Below are 21079 nucleotides of genomic sequence, written 5' to 3'. Positions count from 1 at the left end.
GTAAAAGGAAAGCAAGCAAGCAAGAAAGAGAAGGGAATAAGAAAGTAGTTACTATTGTCACTATCAATATTTTCCATTTTTCTCTTTTGCTTATGACAGGCCTTTTGGGTAAATCAGACTCAGTTTTCAAGTTTGTGACAAGCCATATTTTCTGTCTAGGATGGGTTCCGGTAGTTAGGGTTTTACTGAGTTCTCCACGTGGTTTTGAGTTTTTGCTGAGAGCATCATTGCAGGATTACATACAAACTCCTAAGACTAGAATTCAGGGGCCCAATATATCTTTGTAACATGCATTTTTTTCTTTCCTCTCTAATAGTCTGTTTTAAGTGTAGTAAGTAGAATTTCTCTTTATTTATCCTTCTCCCCTATACCCCAGTTTGTATTTTATAGAATGGCTTTGTGAATACACACACACACACACACACACACACACACACACACACACATTCCTAGCAATCCCCAAACTATCCATTTGATAATATTTTTAATAATTGGTTACGTATGAATAGTTAACCAAGTGGGATCAACTTCACTGTTTTGAAAATTAGGAAACAGTTTCTAGCATACATTGCCAGGTACTGCAGGATAGCAGCTTTTTTTTTTTTTTTTTTTTTTTGGCCAGTCCTGGGCCTCGGACTCAGGGCCTGAGCACTGTCCCTGGCTTCTTCTTGCTCAAGGCTAGCACTCTGCCACTTGAGCCACAGCGCCACTTCTGGCCGTTTTCTATATATGTGGTGCTGGGGAATCGAACCCAGGGCCTCATGTATACAAGGCAAGCACGCTTGCCACTAGGCCATATCCCCAGCCCCGGATAGCAGCTTTTAATTAACCTTTCCTTTTGCTTTCTTTGTACTTCTCTTCTCTGAATGAATATTGTAGGCATCACAGTAAATAGTTCCAGGCTTGAAGGTACTCAGCTATCTTCTGTAAATAGAGACACTAAGGCACATTTAGTCCCAAACTTAGAAGCAGTAGGCAGTTCTTGAAATTCTTTGTATTTTCTGTTATTTTGGTTATAAGATTAAGGATAAATGAAATTGGAATATCTGAAGACATTCAGACATCTCTGATGATTTCTTTTAATGCTCAACTACTTCCCTTCTTTTCTCTCCCCCTCCCTCCGTCCCTCCCTCCCTCCTTCCTTCCTTCCCTCTTTTCCTTCCTTCCTTCCTCCTTCCCTCCCTCCCTTCCTTCCTTCCTTCCTTTGCATGTGTTTCGTGTGTGCCTACGCATATGCACACCAATACTAGGGCTTGAACTCAGGGCCAGAGCACTCTCCCTTAGCTTTTCACTCAAGGCTGGTGATCCACCACTTGAGCTACACCTAACTTCTAGCTTCTTGCAGGCTAATTGGAGATAAGTGTCTCATGGACTTTTCTGCCTGGGCTGACTTCTAACCACAATCCTCAGATCTCAGCCTCTTAAGTAACTAGGACTATAGGCATGAGCCACTGGCACTAGCTAGTGCTCAATTCTTGTAATCTGTGGTAACATCTAATGCTGCTGCTTTAGCAAAGGTTGCTTAGAGTAAAAATGCAGGGTAGAGAGAGGCTACTGTGTTCAGCTTTTGTTTGTTTGTAGTACTGGGGTTTAGACCCAGGCCCTTATACGTGCTAGGCGAAAGTTCTGTGACTTGAGCAATGGCCTTTTTCATCTAATTCTTGAAACACTTTTAAGTTATTATTTCAGTTTGCCAAGAGGTCATGAAATTTGAACTATGAACAGTGGTTTCAGGTTTGAGCCTAAGTCACTTGACTTCATAGACTGAGCTCTTTCTATTATGGCCTGGAGCCAGATTTCAAATTATTTAAATTCACTTTCTATATTTGTCCTTTCTCTCCTCTCCTCTCGTTAAACTTGGGGATCCTATGGCCATACTGTTCATGAAAAAGCCAATACAGAAAGGGAATACCAAAATTGAGAGACACAGGGTAAAAAAAGACAAACAACTACAAAAGCAATACTTGCAAAACTGTTTGGTGAAAATGAACTGAACACCTCAGGGGGGGGAAAGGGAAAGGGGGAGGAGGGAGGGGGGTATGAGGGACAAGGTAACAAACAGTACAAGAAATGTATCCAATGCCTAATGTATGAAACTGTAACCTCTCTGTACATCAGTTTGATAATAAAAATTTGAAAAAAAAATTAAAAAAAAAAGAAAAAGCCAATACATGTTCCAGAATAGTTAGTAAGGTGGGAAGATTAGTTTTTCAAGCCTCATAGGCAGTACTATGCCAATTCTTTTAGTGCATTCTAAATATAATAGTGACCTGACAGAACAAAATATTTAAAAATTCTTAGTAAGTAGTAAAATTTGATTTCTTATATCCTTTGAAAATATATACACATGGAAAATGGTGGCAACGAAGATGTGTTTTACTTAGGTTCAATTAATAGTTGGTAGTTTAGTATTGTCCATATTTAGAACGCCTGGTCCTAAGTTACCATACTTCACTTACAGAGATATTTGAAATGCTAACTAGTGGTATTGTTTTAAATATGAGAATGCATTTGAATGAAATAAACAGATGACAAATACTAAGACCTCTTTGGCTTGAACAGTATGTGAAGACTCACAAGCCAAAAGCAAATTCAAGGTGTTCTATGTTAGCAATTATGAGAATTAATTTTGTAGCTTAAGCAACTGTTTCCTCTCACTAGAGCATTTGGTAACCATTTGATTATAGCAGTTATTTACAAAGAAAACATATTGAAAAAATACATTTAACATAGGTAGAAATTTTTCTTCCTTCTCTCCTCCCCTTCTTAAAAGAAGCCTATGTGGTAAACTGAAATGAGGAAGGGCTTTAGAGTTATACAAACAGTTGTCATTTTGCTGCAACCACTTACTAAATAACCCTGTGGTCTTGGGCAAGTATTTTGCTTCTCTAAGTTTTAGTTTTACTATTAATAAATTTGGATTTGTTATCCCTATCCTGGCAAGGTGTATGAAGCTAAATGTTTGTACAAATAAAATAACCTACAACCAATGGTGGGGCATTGTAGATAATAGTAAATAATGATTATTATAATTAAAAATAGGGCTGACTTGTATTAGTTTTTGTCATTATGATAAGAAAATAATTTAAATTATTTATATTGGCTCACAATTTCAGAAGTTTCAGTCCATGTTCATTTGGCTTTATGTTTCTAGGCATGTGGTGAGGTAAAATATGGCTGTGGGAGTGTGGGGCAGTGAAAGCTGCTTACCTCACGACACCCAGGAAGCAGAGAGGATACAGAGAGAGGTGCAGGACAAGATATAGCCCCCAAGAAATGCTCCCAGTATCTTATTTCTTTGAACTAGGGTTCACCTCTGCAATTTTCTACTACTTCCCAATGAAGCCATTTAATTATGACTCCATCAATAGATTAATAGATCCATTGGTTAGATTAGAGCCTTTTTGATCTAATCATCTCTAGACAGTTGGATCCACCCTCTGTGGACAAAGCCTTCAGCATGTGGGCCTTTTGGGGATACATCATATCCAAGCTATAAGACTGATTTTGAGATTAAGATAAACAGTTGTATGAAGCAGATTTGGTCTGTTTCATCAACAAGCTGCTTTGGTTGAGAAATCCGCAATCTATTGTTAGACAGATGCAATATGTTTTTCAGTTATATCAGGACATATAACTTATAAAGAGTACTGTTTTTGTTTTCTTCATTATTAGGTTTTTAGAGTTTCTTATATACTGGTGTGTGTGTGTGTATGTGCGCGCGCATGTCAGTACTAAGGCTTGAACTCAGGGCCTGGTGCTCTTGCTTGGATTTTATGCTAACTGGTATTATACCATTTGAGCTTGGCTTTTTTCAGTTAATTGGAGATGGAGTCTCACAGACCTTTCTGCCTGGCCTGGCTTTGAACAACCGTTCTCAAGTTTCTACCTCCTGGGTAGCTAAGGTTACAAGTGTGAGCCCTGCTCATTTTTTATATACTCGTGTGTGTGTGTGCGTGTGTGTGTGTGTGTGTGTGTGTGTGTGTGTGTGTGTGTCCTGGGGCTTGAACTCAAGGCCCTTACTCTGTCCCAGAGCTTCTTTTGCTCAAGGCTAGCACTCTTCCACTTGGGCCACAGTGCATTTAGTTGATACCTTTCCTTAGACTACTCTAATTGGGGATAGTTCTATTTAAGAGAGTTCTATATTTTATGACCTTGATACTTTTTGAGCAACACTGGTCAGTTATTTTGTAGTTTTTGGTTTTTGCCAGTCCTAGGTCTTGGACTCAGAGCTTGAGCTCTGTCCCTGGCTTCTTTTTGCTCAAAGCTAGCACTCTGGCTTTTTCTATATATGTGGTGCTGGGGAATCGAACCTAGGGCTTCATGCATACGAGGCAAGCGCTCTACCACTAGGCCATATTCCCAGCCCTGGTCAGTTATTTTGTAAACTATCCATGAGTTTGGGTTTGTTCGATTTTTTTGACTAATTGACCTCACACAGTTTGGGTAAATGCCCCTCCCCCCAGCAGTGGTATTAGTTTTTTTTGGTTTTGGCAGAACTGGGATTTGAACACAAGGTCTTGTGCATTTAAGACAGGCCTACCACTTGAGCCAGGCTCTAAACCCTGTTTGGTTTAGTTTTTGAATAGGGTCTTGCATTGATGCCTGAGCTTTTTTTTTTTTTCCTTTTTTTTTAAGCCAGCTAGTTTTAATTTTTCTATGTCTTCTTAGCTTGTATTTTTTTGTAGCCTGTTTATATCTAGATTTTTGTGGGTTTTAATTCAATCTGAAGATCTTTATCTTCTGGCTTTTTCTGTATATGTGGTGATGAGGAATCGAACCCAGGGCTTCATGTATGCGAGGTGAGACTTCTACCACTAGACCATATTCCCAGCCCGAGAGTTGATCTTTATCTTTTAAGATGATCAGATCTAATTTTATTTCACAAAAGGAAATCAGGTTTGAATAGATTTCAGTAGCTGCTTATTGGTCATTACTATACTAAGCCATTGTAAGACGTGGAGAGTTATGAGAAATTTTGCCCTCAATGAACAATTTCAAATATGTAAGTTTTTCCTTATAATATGATATATACACTTAAACTATTCAAATAAAGTTACTTTTTAACTTATTAGGATTATTAGTGGTAGCAATTGTTCAATATAAGCCAACGGCTGTATAGGTGGCCACATAAAATTTGACCTTTTAAGAACAGATTACACTAAGCAAAAGGAAAGAAATGCACATATCACCCGACCTGGAAGGAATTGTTTTATTGTTAATAATCATAGAGTTCACAAGCATTGTAGAGTAGAATGACAACACCCATCAAGGGGAAGATTTAAAAACAAATGATGACAGCAAGGGGAGGGGTCGATTGGGGAGAGGGAAGGCGGGAGAAAAGTGAGGAAGGGGGTAACAAGTATGGCAAGAAATGTATATGTGGCTGAACCAGTTTACATTCCCACCAACAATGAAGTAGGGTTCCCTTTTGGCCACATCCCCTCCAACAATTGTTATTATTAGTTTTCTTGATATATGACATTCTTGCTGGGGTGAGATGGAATCTCAATGTTGTTTTGATTTGCATTTCCTTTATGGCCAGTGATGTAGAGCATTTTTTCATATGGCTATTGGCCATTCTCATTTCCTCATCAGAGAAGTTTCTTTGTAAGTCTTTAGCCCACTTGATGAGGGGGCTATTGGTTCTTTGCGGTTTTGTTTTGGAAGAAGGTAATTTTTTTAGTTCTGCAGCCACTCTGGCAAGCAGTATGGAGAGTCCTCAGAAGGCTCAATATAGAACTCCCCTATGACCCAGCAGCCCCACTTTTGGGTATCTATCCAAAAGACCACAAACAAAATCACAGTAATGCCACCAGCACAACAATGTTCATCGCAGCACAATTTGTCATAGCGAGAATCTGGAACCAACCCAGATGCCCCTCAGTAGACGAATGGATCAGGAAAATGTGGTACATATACACAATGGAATTTTATGCCTCTATCAGAAAGAATGACATTGTTCCATTTGTAAGGAAATGGAAGGACTTGGAAAAAAGTGAAGTGAGCCAGACCCAAAGAAACATGGACTCTATGGCCTCCCTTATTGGGAATAATTAGTACAGGTTTAGGCAAGCCATAGCAGAGCATCACAAGGCCCAATAGCTATACCCTTAGGAACACATAAGATGATGCTAAGTGAAATGAACTCCATGTTATGGAAACAATTGTTATATCACAGTTGTAACTACTTTCAACGTCCTATGTGTATGTGTAGTTTCTATTATTGATGATGTTCTTGTATCACCTTCCTATGGTTGTACCTACACTATCTCTGTAATATTATCTGAGTATATTGGAAACCGTGTTTACTGGTATTGGAAGTAGGAAATTCAAAGGGAATACCAAATTTGAGAGACACAGGGTAAAAAAAGAGAAATAACTACAAAAGCAATACTTGCAAAAAAAAGAAAGAAAGAAAATAATGCCATGTTGCCCCCCCCCCAAAAAAGAAATGTATATGTGTTCACTACCTTAAGTATGGAAGTGTAATCCCTCTGTCATATTGACAAAAAAAAGAAAAACCTTTGACATTTTATTATTTTTATTAATGATAGATGACGAGAGTTATCCACATTTTATAGACTGACACTACAACTCAGAGCACTTACATTTGCTGAAGGTTGTGGCATGAGCTAATTAGCAGCAAAGTTTGCTTTTAAGGTGTTCTGAATTTGCTGTTTTTTCGATTCTTTGGTTCATTTTTTTTTTTTTGCTAATCACTGAAATTTAAAAAAATTCATCAGACATTTTTCTCTGCATTTTAATGCATTTTTATTGTTATTATAAAGGTGAAATACAGAGAGGTTATAGTTATATAAGTCAGATAAGGAGTGCATTTCTTTTTGAATGATGACACCCCTTTCCTTGCTTTCTACCAGTTTTTCCCTCCCATCCTCACTCATATGTTCTATAGTTCATTTTTAAATCTTTTTTTTTTTTTTTAACTTTTGCCAGTCCTGGGGCTTGGACTCAGGGCCTGAGCACTGTCCCTGGCTTCTTCTTCTTCTTCTTTTTTTTTTTTTTTTTTTGGCTCAAGGCTGGCACTCTACCACTTGAGCCACAGTGCCACTTCCAGCTCTTTCTGTTTATGTGGTGCTGAGGAATCAAACCCAGGGCTTCGTGCATTCTTAGGCATGCACTCTACCACTAAGCCACATTCCCAGCCCCTCAAATCATTTTTATAGACTCATTTTTATATCTTCTAATAGTAAAAAGAGGGGAACTTTGGGGCTAATCAGTTTGGATGCCAGACCCTTCTCGAGTCCTGATTGGTTGTATGGTATGTTTCATTTCTCTGAGACTCAGATTTCTTATTCAAGGTACCCCCGTCTCAAGATAGTGATCAATACAGTGGGCCATATGTGTATAATTTCTAGTGCATTGTCTGGTCATATGAAACATGCTTATGAACTGGCAATACTACCTTTGTTATTAATAGTAAATGGTAGCTGTTACCTTCCCAGAACTTGTCATTTTGTCTCATTAATTTGATGAACTGTCTTTAAATTGTGGGAAGCTATCATAAACTGTGAAGCAAGCACTACTAACAATGTGGCCTTCATTGTGAGACAGAAAAATTTCTATAAAACTTGGATTAATATTACTCCATTGTTTTCAAATGTCTACCTTAAAGCAAAATAAGTGCTTTGATACAGTAAATTGGGGCTGGGAAATTTAATGGATACAGTTTTATTTTAAAAGTACTGCTTAAAGCTTTTCCACATTTCTATACTCTGGTTTAACTGAAGAAAATCATCAACCTTAATATTAAATTTTTCAAAGAACCTACTCTGGCATAATACAAGAAGTGTGAAATGTAGTTTGAGTATCAGTGTTATGCTAGTGTAAGGCCCTTTATTAAAAAAAATAAAAACTCTGGGTCGATAGTTCCTTTTCCCTAGAATGAAGCCTTTACAAAATTCCTTTTCTCCAAACCTACAAAGATGAAATATGACCTTAATAAAAAGTACCTTTTTTTCTACTACTGAAGATTGAACCCAGTGCCTTACTCATGCTAGGCAAGTATTTCAATACTGTACTACATTACCAGTCCCATAAAAGTACATGTTAAAATGCTGTGTGCACTTAGCAGGTTTATAGTCAAAATAATATAATTTGTTGGTTTTAACGAATCATTTATTGTACAGTCAGAGGTTTCAGTGAAGTATTCCTTGATTTTTGACAGTCATTTTCCCTTTATTTTTCAATTTGAAAGCCAGGGGAGATGTTTTTTGTCGATCCTCTGCTAGCCTTGTAAGAAAGGGTAGAATTCTATGTTGAATGGATCAAATGGTTGTTATACTCACATTCATTTTCCTGGTGAGTGTAAAGCTTTAAAGGATGCCTCTCAAAGGAAATAAATAACTGTATTTGAAAAAAGTGACAAGAAGTTTATATATCTTTATCTTTCATTTTTCCCCCCTCCTTTCTGACTTACTCTGCATAGCAATAGTTACAACCTAGAACTTAAGCTGGAGCCAAAGGGAAAAGGTGATTTTGCTCCTTTTAGTTAAACAGCATTTTAAATCTTAGAATATTTCAGAGTTTCTTATGTAATAATGGGCTGAAAACATTAATGGTTTCCAGTTATCTTAATTATAACATTTACATTGAAAAGGGTTGAATACTAGTTTGTGTCCTTTGTTAACTTGTATACCTTATTCCAACTGAAGTTTGTGGAACACCAAGGCATCCCTCCAGTGAAGTGCAAGAATTGAATCTAGTAAAACCTCATGGCTTTTTATTTTTTTAGAGTTTTATTTAAAAAGTTACAACCAAGGAAGGGGTGACAATGCCCAAAAAGAAATGTACTCATTACCCGACTTATGAATAGTAACCCCTCAGCACTTCACCTTAATAATAACAATAAAAAATGAAAAACAAACTTACAGCCAATCCAGTTTACTCATTTGATGCTCAGTTCTATTAGTTGTGATAAATATACAACTAAGATACAAGCAGTTTTACCACCTTCAAAATTTGCTTTGTGGTTAGCCCATCTCTTCTACCTATGATTCCTGGCAAATTCTTGAACTCTCTCTGCTCCAATAGTTTTGCTTTTTCCAGAAGGTCTTGTAAATGGAATCATTTAATGTAGCCTTTTGAGTATGGCTTCTTTTATTTAGCACAATGCCTTTGAGGCATATCTATTTAGTTGCATGCAAATGGTTTATCCTTTTTTAAAAATTGCTTTTGTGTGGTTGTACTCTAGTCTGTCCATTCACTAACTGAAGAACATTTGCTTTTCAAGTTGTGGTATTGTAACTTTACTTGCTATATCTATGTCTATGTACAAGTGTTTGTTGCTGGGTATATGAAAGCCCCAAGAAAGGTTAGTAATATGTTCAGGTGGATAGTTTTTATCAGGACAGGTGTCTTACAAAACAAGACTTATGGGACTTAAAATAACATTGCACTTTCACTATTATTATTAAGTAGTTGTACAAAGGGGTTACAATTCCATAAGTCAGGTTATGAGTACAATGTTTCTTGGCCAATGCCACCTTCCTTTGTTCTCCATTTCTCCCCTCTTTGTCAAACCCTACAGTAAAAATTTTCTTTTGTCTTTTTTTCAGTACTAAAAACATTTCATATCTTGATTCAATTTGGTTTAGATTTAGATTTGATGACTACTTTGAATACTGACATCAAAACAATTCCGTAAGTTCAAGTTCTCAGAGGAAGTATTGTATTTCTTCAGGCATTTATTTTTGCATTATTAAATGCTTAAAGCAAGTTAGCACCAGATTTTAGTTTCTTATTTTTCTTCATGGTTCAAATCAGTGTATTTCATTGTTCTTCAAAAACCAGACAACACAAAGGAAAAAAAATGCCAAAGACTGTGATCTCTTTATTACCATTTACATGATTCTTGTCTAATTTTTTTCTCTATGGAGTTTTTCCAAAAAAGCATTGAAAGATAATCTGCTGCTCACTTGAGAAAGTGTTTATTCTATATTTACTCTTATACAATCAAATGACTTTTTGACATTTCATTCATACTATCTATGATTAGCTTTTTGTATCTTCATGTTATTTCATTCCCGTTAATGTCTGCACTGTTGATTTACCATTAATCATGTCTCCTTTATGTTGCTCAGTGTTTGTGAGTCTACCTCATTGAAAGTCTGTCCTTCCTTTGTTGTCTTTGGTGTAGATCCTCTTCATTGCTTCTATCAATTGGGATTTCCTTTATTTTTCTCCCCCCCCCCATATTGTCAGCCTTTTATTAAGAGAATTGTAGTATTTCTATATTAACACTTGTCTGATTCCACATGAATGTCTAGAACTGTAAAGGGTCTGAAATTATACACTACTTAAACGCTAACAACTTGTCTTCACATAATGAATGCTTACAATATTGTACATTTATTACAGTTGCTCATACTTCATTTAACTTGAGTTATTTCATTTGAGGGTGATCACTGGAATAGAGCTTCGGATTCTGAGCTACAAATGGAAGGTTGTATATGTTTTCTGACCCTTGATGTGCTTTGCTCTCATTATTTTGAGGAGAGGAGTTAGCATGATTTGCATCTTTGTCTTGATATGTTTGCTGCCTTCCTTCCATGAGGCTTGTTGTCTCTGTTGCTGAAATACTTTGCCATTCATCTTGCTACATTAGAATGATGTATTGTATTGTGGATATATAATCAACACATTCATTTTTCATCCAAGAGCTGCAACCTAAGTCCTTCTGTGTTTATTACCATTCTCTTTCTAGGTATTCTGGTTCATCACAAATTCTGTTTTCTAGATGTTGTCCCAAAAAACTATGACAATCCATTTTTAGGCCTTCACAACTCATCTGTAGGATACAGCAAATCTGTGGGTTATGAATCTGACATCTGAATTATATTTGTTTTTTTATCTGGCATTACTTCCCACTTTCTATTAGTTGTTGTAGTATCTGTGTAGTACTTCCAAACCTTACTTTTTGGAGCTGTGTTATAGGTACTATTATTAAGCCATGTATATGGACGAGACAAAGAAAGCACAAGGCGGTTAGGTAATTTGCCTATAAGGTTGTAAAGGTAGTAAGAATTTTTTTTTTTTTTTTTTTTTTTTTTTTTTTTGGCCAGTCCTAGGCCGTGAACTCAGGGCCTGAGCACTGTCCCTGGCTTCTTTCTTTGCTCAAGGCTAGCACTCTGCCACTTGAGCCACAGCGCCACTTCTGGCCATTTTCTGTATATGTGGTGCTGAGGAATCGAACCCAGGGCCTCATGTATATGAGGCAAGCACTCTTGCCACTAGGCCATATTCCCAGCCCGGTAGTAAGAATTTTTAACCTTAGCTGACTAGCTTTATAGTCTGTTTTGCTTTATTGCCTCTTTAAATTATTTTCATATGAGAGTTAAAGGTAGCAAGTGTTATGTTACCCAGTAAGTGAATTTCATGGAGTATACTTCAGCTTCTTCTTGGAATAAGATATATGTCTGAATATGGAAAAGAGAGATAACATCCCAGAACATTACGCAGGATGAGAACTAGTTCAGAAATAGGACTGATCAGAGTATGTTTAGGGGGATAATGAAGATGCTGGGTTTACCTTATAGAAATAAGTAACCAGTGAACTTGCTTAGAACTGAAGATTTATCCCCTAGTTATGTATTGAAGAAACTATGGAATTATTTTTGTTTCTGAGTTCTTATATTAATTGATTTTATAAAAATACTGCTAATTAATCTTATTTATTGAAAACAGTGATTCAGTTGTCAGATGGAAATATTTTATTAGTAAGGAAATCATAGAATTAAAGCCAGTCTTTATTACAGATGTTTTTGTCCTCATTTTTATTGAAAGAGTTCTGCCCACTATAGGATAATTTTGGTTAGTTTAACTTGTGATGAAATTGATCCAGCAGAAAAAGTAAGATGTATGTTGAATTTCTGCTAAATATCCCAAGATAAATGTTATTGTAAGCATTCTGGTCATTTTTGGTGGAGGAGAGTTCTTACCATGAAGTTGTCATTGGCAGGCTTACAAACCATCCAACATGGCTTTGTTATATACAGAATCCACTAACCACACATGCCAAGAAGGTAGATATATGAACACATGTAACTCTGTCAAAGAAATGTCATGTTTATACTGTTTGGTAAAAATAAAAGTCTTTGTTTTTGTTTTGTTTTATTTTTTATTTTGTGGTATTTCATATTGACACCAGGGCCTTACACTTACTAGGCCACTGCTACATTGTCAGCCCCAAAATAAAGCTCTTGATTGTGATGGGAAGCAGATTCACTCTCTAAACTTGGGGCTGAAAAAAATCTGAACCCTCCATTAAGTTTTGTGACTTACTACAAATGTTTGAAATATGCAAAAAAAAACCCAAAAACCCAACCCCAAACCCAAAACCCAAAACACCAAAACCCCACAAAGTGCATATAAATCATCTGTCAACATATTCATTCACTATATATGTATATGTATATATATAATTTATATATTAGCTTTTATTTTGTTCAGAGGGGTTACCGTTACATAAGTCAAGTAAAGAGTAAATTTCTGTTTTGATAATGTCACTCCTTCGCTCACTGACTCTTATTCTCAATATTTACAAATTATAAGAAGTGTGAATAGCTGGGCACTCAGGCCTGCAATCCTAGCTATTCCGGAGACTGAGATCTGAGCATTGTGGTTCAAAGCCAGCGGGAGCAGAAATTTCCATGAGACTCTTAGCTCCTTAAATTAATCACCAAAAAAAGCCGGAAGTGGAGCTGTGGCTCAAGTGTACTAGCCTAGAGTACAAAAGCTTAGGGACAGTACTCAGACCCTCAGTTCAAGCCCCCAAACAGGAATTTAAAAAAAAAATAGAGTGGAGAATAGGGAAATAAACTGACACCACAGCTTAGGAGCTGAAGAAAAATGCAGTGTAGAGTTGACCGAGAAGGAATTTCTTTGTGGATTCCTTTGTTTTGACTTGTGTGGGTATGCTGCTTGTGATTATGTAAGGTATTTTGGAGCTTAATTCCTTTTTCTAAAATAGAGAAGTAAACTGCTTTGCAACTTCCTGCTTGAGACCCTGGACTTGCAGTTTTCCAATAACTTTTTTGAAGTAATAAAAATCACATTAAAGGTTACTTTCTTTAAGCTAAACTTTTATCAGTATACCATTTTATTTGGTGCCTTACCTATCCACCATCAGTTAATTTGTACCATATGATTGGTTGGGCTCTTCTACCTAAATTCATTGCTATTTTGGAATGAAGCCTATTCATAGACTATAGAAAAGTTTTATTTTTCTGCAGTCAATGTTAATTACATCTCTTTCCGTATGCTCTGTTAACACTGTCAAACTGTTCAAAATCCTTTCCTTTTGCTGAGTAGAAATACTAGCAAAAACCAAACTAGGCTTTTAAGTTGTTTTCATCTGAAGAACTGTTTGAAATATATCTAAAGAAAAATGTTTATTTTCTGTATATTTTACAGATATAAGCAAGATACTCAAATTATGGTTGGTTTTTACTCTGATCAGGATGAACCAATAAACTTTCATCTCTGGATTTGTTTACCATTTCCTCACCTTTAAATTTTGAAATAACTCTTCATTAATTCCTTCCTGGATGGGACATTTAGTTTAAGATTCTAGCTGTGGTACAATCTTGTTATGACCATGTATAGGTTGCCATCTGAGCCTTAGGCCTTTGTTGTTATACAATGGGTTATTTATTATTTAACATGTCATTTCTGTTATGTACTCTCAGTTCTGGGAAGATAAGCCTGCCTACGAAGGCTTCCAATTCAGAAAAAATAATAACATATAACTACATAAACTTACATACTTACTGGGGTTGTAGGATAAGAAGGGTGGCAATGAAAGTGGAAAGGAAACAGAGTGGTAGCTATATAATTAAAAACTGTAATTGGTTGCTGGTGGCTCATACCTGGATGCTAGCAACTCAGGAGCCTGAGATCTGAGAATCACAGTTCAAAGCCAGGGAAGGCAGGAAAGTCTGTGAGACTCTTATCTCCAATTGCCACCAGAAAATTGTAAGTAGACCTGTGACTCAAAGTGGTAGAATCCTAGCCTTGAGCAGAAAAGCTTAGGGACAGCTCCAGGCCCCAAGTTCAAGCCCCATGACCAACAAAAACAAATATATAAGCAAATTTTTAAAAAAACCAACTACATATAATTTAATTTACCACATCATGTACATTTTCCAATTTAAATAAACAGTAGAGAAAATAAGTTGGAACTGGAGCCAGTTTCATCTAGCCTTAAAAGTTTGTCATGAATTTTTGTTAAGGAAAATAGTGTTCAGTTTCTTAAAAGGTCATTAAATCTTGGTTAAAAGTGTCTCTTTCCCTGTTTCTTTTTCAGAGTATATATGTAACTGCTCTAGTGTTGGAAGCCTGGATGTGAAGCGCTGCAACCAGACCACAGGGCAGTGTGAGTGTCAGACAGGTTATGAGGGTCTTCGCTGTGAAGCATGTGAGAAGGGCTTTTACCTGAATTCCACTTCTGGCCTCTGCCTGCCATGTCACTGTAGTCCCCAGGGAGCCCTCAGCATCCTTTGCAACAGGTAAGCAGCAGTAGGAGGGGATGAAATTCATTGTCCTTTAGTAAGGAGAGAAATAAATAAATAGGCTCCTGCTCTTAAAGGCCCAGATGGGTTTAAATAAAGGGAGAGTCAAAATATTTTAAAAATGTTTTGCATATCTTTATTCCTGCACTTTATATATTTAATATCAGGGTTAAACTTCTTGGAATTTACTAACTTACTTCTTAAAAAGTGGCCACTGATTTTGCTTTGTGATGGTTTTCTAAATTTCATGGGAAAAAAATGATTGAGGAAGGAATCTGCTTTCTGAAAGGCTCACTTTTAGGCATTTTCAGTGGAAATGTCTTTTTATATTAATTTTTTAAACTAGTGGTAAATGGATTGAATTTACTCTGTTTGCTTTATATACTCTATATATTCTATGCCAAAACCAGAATAAATTACCTTTAAGAGAATGTGTTATTTGGAGGTGACTTAATCTAGTATAATCATGTCATATAATCTAAGGTTTCCTTTCTACTACACTGAAAGTAATTATTCTTTGACGTATATGAGGATCTTAGCTTTTTGGGGGCGGGGGCGGTGGGGAGGACCATGTCAAAAAGCTGAAGAGATAATGTTATGTAAAGAACATAAGCTTTAGAATCAGTGTCACCTGGATACAAATCTAAGACTGCTTGCTTTATGAGTTGCTATGTGCCTTGGGCAAATCATTTATTTTCACTGACTTAATTTCTTTTCTTTGTTGTTGTGAAAGTTAAGTAAGTTGATACATGAAAAATGACTACCGTATACCACACAATAAATTTTAGTTTGCTTTAATTTTAAGAAAATATTGTTGACTTAAATGAGGAAGTGTTTTTAAAGACCTTTAAGTTCCTTGTCAGAAAAAGTGTTTTATACTTAATAGCTATTTTAGATGCTTTATAAATCATATTGTATTTTGAACTTCTCTTAAAGTACAGAAATGAACTTGATTGGGAAGTCTAATTTCAAATGCAACAACAGCCATTTATGAAGCTTCGTATTTTAAAACAGTAATTTGTTTTAATTCTCATTGCAGCTTATTACATATAGGTTTCTAGGTCATAAAGATAGATAGTGGCAGAGAAGGAATTCCAAATTAGGTCTTCCAGTACCAAGTCTATTTCTTTACCACCATTCCATATAACATCTACAATGAGGAAGCTGATAATCACTGTTCTTTGAGATGGAGACAACCTTCTAAATACATGCTATACAAGTTATACTCAGAAGTTCCATACTCTTATCATTTTAAAAGACATAAAAGCAACATACTAATAACTTAGCAACTAGCTTAATAACTTGATTAAGCTATTTGTTGAACTCTGTGGAGTGTAAAATAAGATTAGTATGTCTAATATGAAGTAGTTTTGTGAGAATTAAATAATGTATGTCTTTTACATTGCAAGAGGTTGATAGGTTCAGTTCAATAACTTCCTATAAGTCAAAACTTTTTGGGGCTTTTTGGGGATATAGCCTAGTGGCAAGAGTGCCTGCCTCGGATACATGAGGCCCTAGGTTCGATTCCCCAGCACCACATATACAGAAAACGGCCAGAAGCAGCGCTGTGGCTCAAGTGGCAGAGTGCTAGCCTTGAGCGGGAAGAAGCCAGGGACAGTGCTCAGGCCCTGAGTCCAAGGCCCAGGACTGGCCAAAAAAAAAAAAAAACAAAAAACTTTTTGAAGTGAAGAACAGAAGTAGTATTTCACAAAGAAGTGTCTCATATTCAAGTCAACCACTTTAGTATTGGTAGGAATTTCTTTTGTATTGGTAGGCTAGAGAATAAATTGTTCACTATAAAAACTTGCTTATTTTCTCCCATTTTCATATAAACTTATATAATTTAAAATTCAGCACTATATATTTTAGAATAATAACTAAAATTGTCTTTGAATATATCTGTATTAACTTTTTATAATAAACATACAAAAATAAATAGCATTAATATAATACATGCAATATCCTAAACTCTTTGTAGATATTTAATTCACTTCATCCTCATAGCAACCATATGGAATAGGGACTATTATTGCTATTCTCATTTTGTAGGTAAATACTGCAAGGTAGATAACTTGCCTAATTTACTAGGTAGTAATCAGTAAGTAAAAAAGTTGAGACTGAAACATTTTCAGTCTGGATCTAGAGTGTATACTCCTATCTACTATGCTGACACAACCATTCTCAAAATCTCAGTTATTAAATAAAGAGGCTATTATAAGAAACTCTGATGTTGACTGCCTGTTATTTTGTATCTGATACTTGATTATGCTGATGTTCAGACCATCTCTTTATAGGAATTACTTTTAGTTATCTTCTCATAATCATACCTTTACCCTGGTGGATCACCTGATGTAGCTCATACTGTTTAAATAACTCTGCTTGGTAAGGGATGGTCCAAGTTTTAGTTTAGTAGATGTTTTAGAATATGAGGTTATTAGCCCTTTGGTAAATAGATAACCATTTGTGATATGTATTTATTATTTTCTGTTTGAATAAAAACAATTTTTCTTTTTATCTTGCCACAAAACATAATCTGTATAAGATCTACAAACTAGAACCATACACAATAGTGTCTAAATATATGGATAATGAATAAGTGGAATAGTTAAAAATAGGAAAAGAACAGAGGTAAACTGAAATAATAAAGGAAAGCTTTCCCAAGGGGAAGGAAGTGGTATATGTCTTGTAGAGAGACAAGGAAGTAGAGAGCTGAGAGAGCATTGCCAGTAGAGAAAAACAAAAACAAAAACAAAAAACCCCAAAGAATTCTAGTGCAGATTCTAAAATTATGCAATGGGATAGAAATCTAATCTCCTAATCCTAATAAGGTTTTCTTGTCTTGACTTCCACGTGTTTTTATTTTAATAAGTGAAAATAGGAAAGTAGACTAGTTCTATCCTAATTCTCTTACACTTATGAAATAAACAACTGGGTTTTTAAAAATTCACCCCCTTATTCTTTGTGCTTATATATTTCAGTGGGAGTTGCCCCAGTAAGGGTAGATTTTGGCTCCAGGAGCCAGATGTGGGTTGAGCAATGTCTTTGTATGCAAACACAAAGACCTTTATATGCTGACAGATGGCCACCCCCTCACATCACTATTGCTGTTCCAACCTGTTTAATTGGAAAGCGTTGCTCTACAACATCTGAACTTTTCATGTTTGCATTGGGAACACATTTCTAATGTTTTCCTGGCTCACAATTATACATGTGCTTAATAAGTTATCTCAAAAAGCACCATGCTAGTGAAAGCCTGAATGTCTTCATATAGATCTTAAAATATTGTCAGATCTCATTTTATATGTAAATTTATATGGGGTTTAGATGTTTGAAAATATTCATGGTAATATACAAGACATATCATTTTATTCTATTTTATGATAACTAAGAAGTTCTATAAAGATTGAATATCCTTTTCTATAAAAATCTGTGTTTGCTGCTATATGGTATATTCTGAAATATTTACTACTTTGCATTTTCAATTATGGGAAAATGCCCTAGGACAGAAGGTAAAATTTTATTCAATGCCAACATAAACCAATGCCAACATAAATTTTAGAGGGATGACAAAACATTCCCAAGGCTCACATTTGTATAAGGCTCTGAAAAATCACCTTATGTAATGTAATATTTGCTTGTGAATACTCATACTTCTTACTTTGACTACAGTTGTATGCTGTCTAATGTCAAGAAGAACAATAACGTAGAAAGCTCTGTCATTTTGTTTATTCGTTTCATTTAATAAAGACTTTGCATTTGACTGCTTTGTCAAAAGACATTATCCTTGTTCTCAAGAAACATACAGGCTAGGGGAAGGATAGCTATATAAGCAAAATATTAGTATTTGTGAAGGAGGATGTAAGGTGGTCTGAAGAGAGGAATTTGGGCTTAAATTGAGATTTTTTTTTTAATGACTAGAAATTATTGTGAAGGAAAAGGACATCCTATTTAAATAGTTTACTAGCTTTTACATGTAAAGCTCACAAGTGGTGGGAGGAAGTGTTGAAATAAAGTAGTAAGTGATAGGAGATGAAATAATTGTCTATTTGTTTCCTGTTGTTGTATCCACTTGATACAATAGATATTCATTAAATACATGGTAAGTGAGCAGAATGAAAAAAAAAATGAACAGGCCATAAAGGGGTTGGTATACCATACAAGTACATTTATCTATTGAAGAATGTTAACTAGGAGGTGATACCAGATTTGGTTTTTTGGGAAAAAAAAAATCACTCTGTCAAAGTCTCATGAATAGAGAGTGAGATCAGGCAAGACCACCAGTAAGAGGGCTACTGGAACAATCTAAGCAAAAGAAGCCTTCATGTATTGTTATTGTCATTGAGAGAAGGGGGATGATTTAAGAAACTATTTACAAAATAAAACCTGTAAGCAACCTATAGAGGTTGCTTACATGTATGGAATAAAGGAGATAACTCCAATTTTTTTTTTCTGGCATGGGCATGTGAATGGAAAGGTATTATATTAACTAGATAAGCAACACAGGAGAGCCAGGCAGGCACCAGTGGCTCACGCCTGTAATCCTAGCTACTTAGGAAGCTGAGATCCAGGGATATAGGTTCAAAGCCAGCCTGGGCAGAAAAGTCCATTAGATTCTTATCTCCAATTAATTACTCAAAAAAAAAAAATAAAGCTGAAAGTGGAGCTGTGGCTCAGGTGGTAGAGTGCTAGCCTTGAGAAAAAGAAGCTCAAGGACAGTGCCTAGGCCCTGAGTCCGAGGCCCTGAGTTCAAGCCCTAGACCGGGCACCATCCCCCCCCCCCCCCCCCCGCCCCGACACACACACAAGAGAAGGAAAAAGAATGAGAGAGGACAATCAGAATACATTGTAGTTGTGTATGAAGACAGCATAAAAATCTCACTGAAAGATGTTAAAAAATAGTGGGTGGGAGTGGGAAGAAAGAGAGTGCAGTAGGAGTTATTCTGATTAAAATAGAATATACATACCTACAAAATACATAGTAAAACCCCTCAGTACGTTAATATGCACTGAAAAATGAATGGCAAGAAAATGAAACAGGCTATGTTGGCAGGTTGGGGTGGTAATTAATTGAAATGAAGAAGGTGAGTAGAGGGGGTGAATGAGAGTGAATATAGTCTAAATACCTTGTATGCTTATATGGAAACACAACAATGAAACTTGTTGAAATTGGTTTGTGTGTATGAGGTGGGGGGTAAGTAACCTTGAGGCTTGAATCCTGGGCCATGGCATTGTCCCTGAGCTGCTTTTGCTCAAGGCTAGTGCTCTACCACTTGAGCCACAGAACCACTTCCAGCTTTTTCTGAGCAGTTTATTGGAGATAAGTCTCATGGATCATAGCTCCACTTCTAGCTTTGTTTTTTCTTTGCCAATCCTAAGGCTTGAACTCTGGGCCTAGGAGCTGTCTCTGAACTTTTGCTCAAGGCTAGCACTCTACCACTTGAGCCACAGTGTCACTTCTGGCTGTTTCTGAGTGGTTTATTGGAGATAAGAGTCTCACAGGTTTTCCTGCCTGGGCTGGCTTCAAACCAGGATCCTCAGCTCTCACCCTCCTGAATAGCTAGGACTACAGGTGTGAGCCACCATCACTTGGCTATTTTAAGAAATAGGGAGAGGGGCTGGGGATATAGCCTAGTGGCAAGAGTGCCTGCCTCATATACATGAGGCCCTAGGTTCGATTCCCCAGCACCACATATACAGAAAACGGCCAGAAGCGGCGCTGTGGCTCAAGTGGCAGAGTGCTAGCCTTGAGCGGGAAGAAGCCAGGGACAGTGCTCAGGCCCTGAGTCCAAGGCCCAGGACTGGCCAAAAAAAAAAAAAAAAAAAAAAAAGAAATAGGGAGAAGCATTGAGGTTGATGGGATACATTGTATGTATGTATGGAAATGTCAAAATGTTCATTAGTTTACATTATAATGTATGCCAATAAAAATCTTAATAAAACAAGATAACAATAAAAGAAGAGTATTTTGGTTTAAGATGAGCAAGTTGGAAGGGTATGATGATAGGTTTCAAATATTTTGATTTTGAAGTGAGATGTCTTTTGGGTGGAGATGTCTGACACTTGGATGATATACTTGTCTGCCAAACTCAAGAATTCTTATCTTCTAAGGTGTTACATTCTTTTGCTATTTTATAGGAAAATGAAACAAAGCTTCATAGCTTTAATTTTATTTTAAAATAACTTTATTCTGTACACCAATTATTATTTCTGCAGTTATTCTAACTTCAAGTTTAAGTTATCTGTGTGTGTGCACAAATGCACATGTGCAGTGGTTATTGGGGCTCTACTACTTGAGCCATACCTCCAGTTCTGGCTTTTTGCTAGTTAATTGGAGCTGAGTGTCTCAGATTTGTCTGCTTGGGCTGGCTTTGAACTATGATCCTCAGATCTCACCCTCCTGAGTAATTGGCACTTAACATTTTTAAATATTATTATTATTTACCCTTCAAAATATTTTTCCTTGGAATTTTTGGAGGTATAGTTACTTTACTCAAAAATTGGTAGTTCCAAAAAATAGGTAGCTCATTTTAGCTTTTATCCCAGCATAG

General features: G+C 36.3%; 1 protein-coding gene across 1 annotated transcript in view; it reads left to right on the top strand.

Moving 5' to 3' along the window:
• Megf9 (multiple EGF like domains 9) overlaps positions 1-21079 on the top strand; it is an 80009-nt gene that overhangs the window by 29741 nt on the left and 29189 nt on the right. Inside the window, exon 2 of the mRNA XM_048340691.1 lies at positions 14327-14528. Coding sequence (XP_048196648.1) covers positions 14327-14528 — 202 coding nt within the window. The remainder of the gene's footprint in view (positions 1-14326; positions 14529-21079) is intronic.

Source organism: Perognathus longimembris, chromosome 1 (genome assembly GCF_023159225.1).
Source record: "Perognathus longimembris pacificus isolate PPM17 chromosome 1, ASM2315922v1, whole genome shotgun sequence".
In the NCBI taxonomy this organism is placed as follows: Eukaryota; Metazoa; Chordata; class Mammalia; order Rodentia; family Heteromyidae; genus Perognathus; species Perognathus longimembris.
The sequence above is the reverse complement of the archived record's forward strand: the minus strand, read 5'-3'. Positions and strand labels throughout refer to the sequence as shown.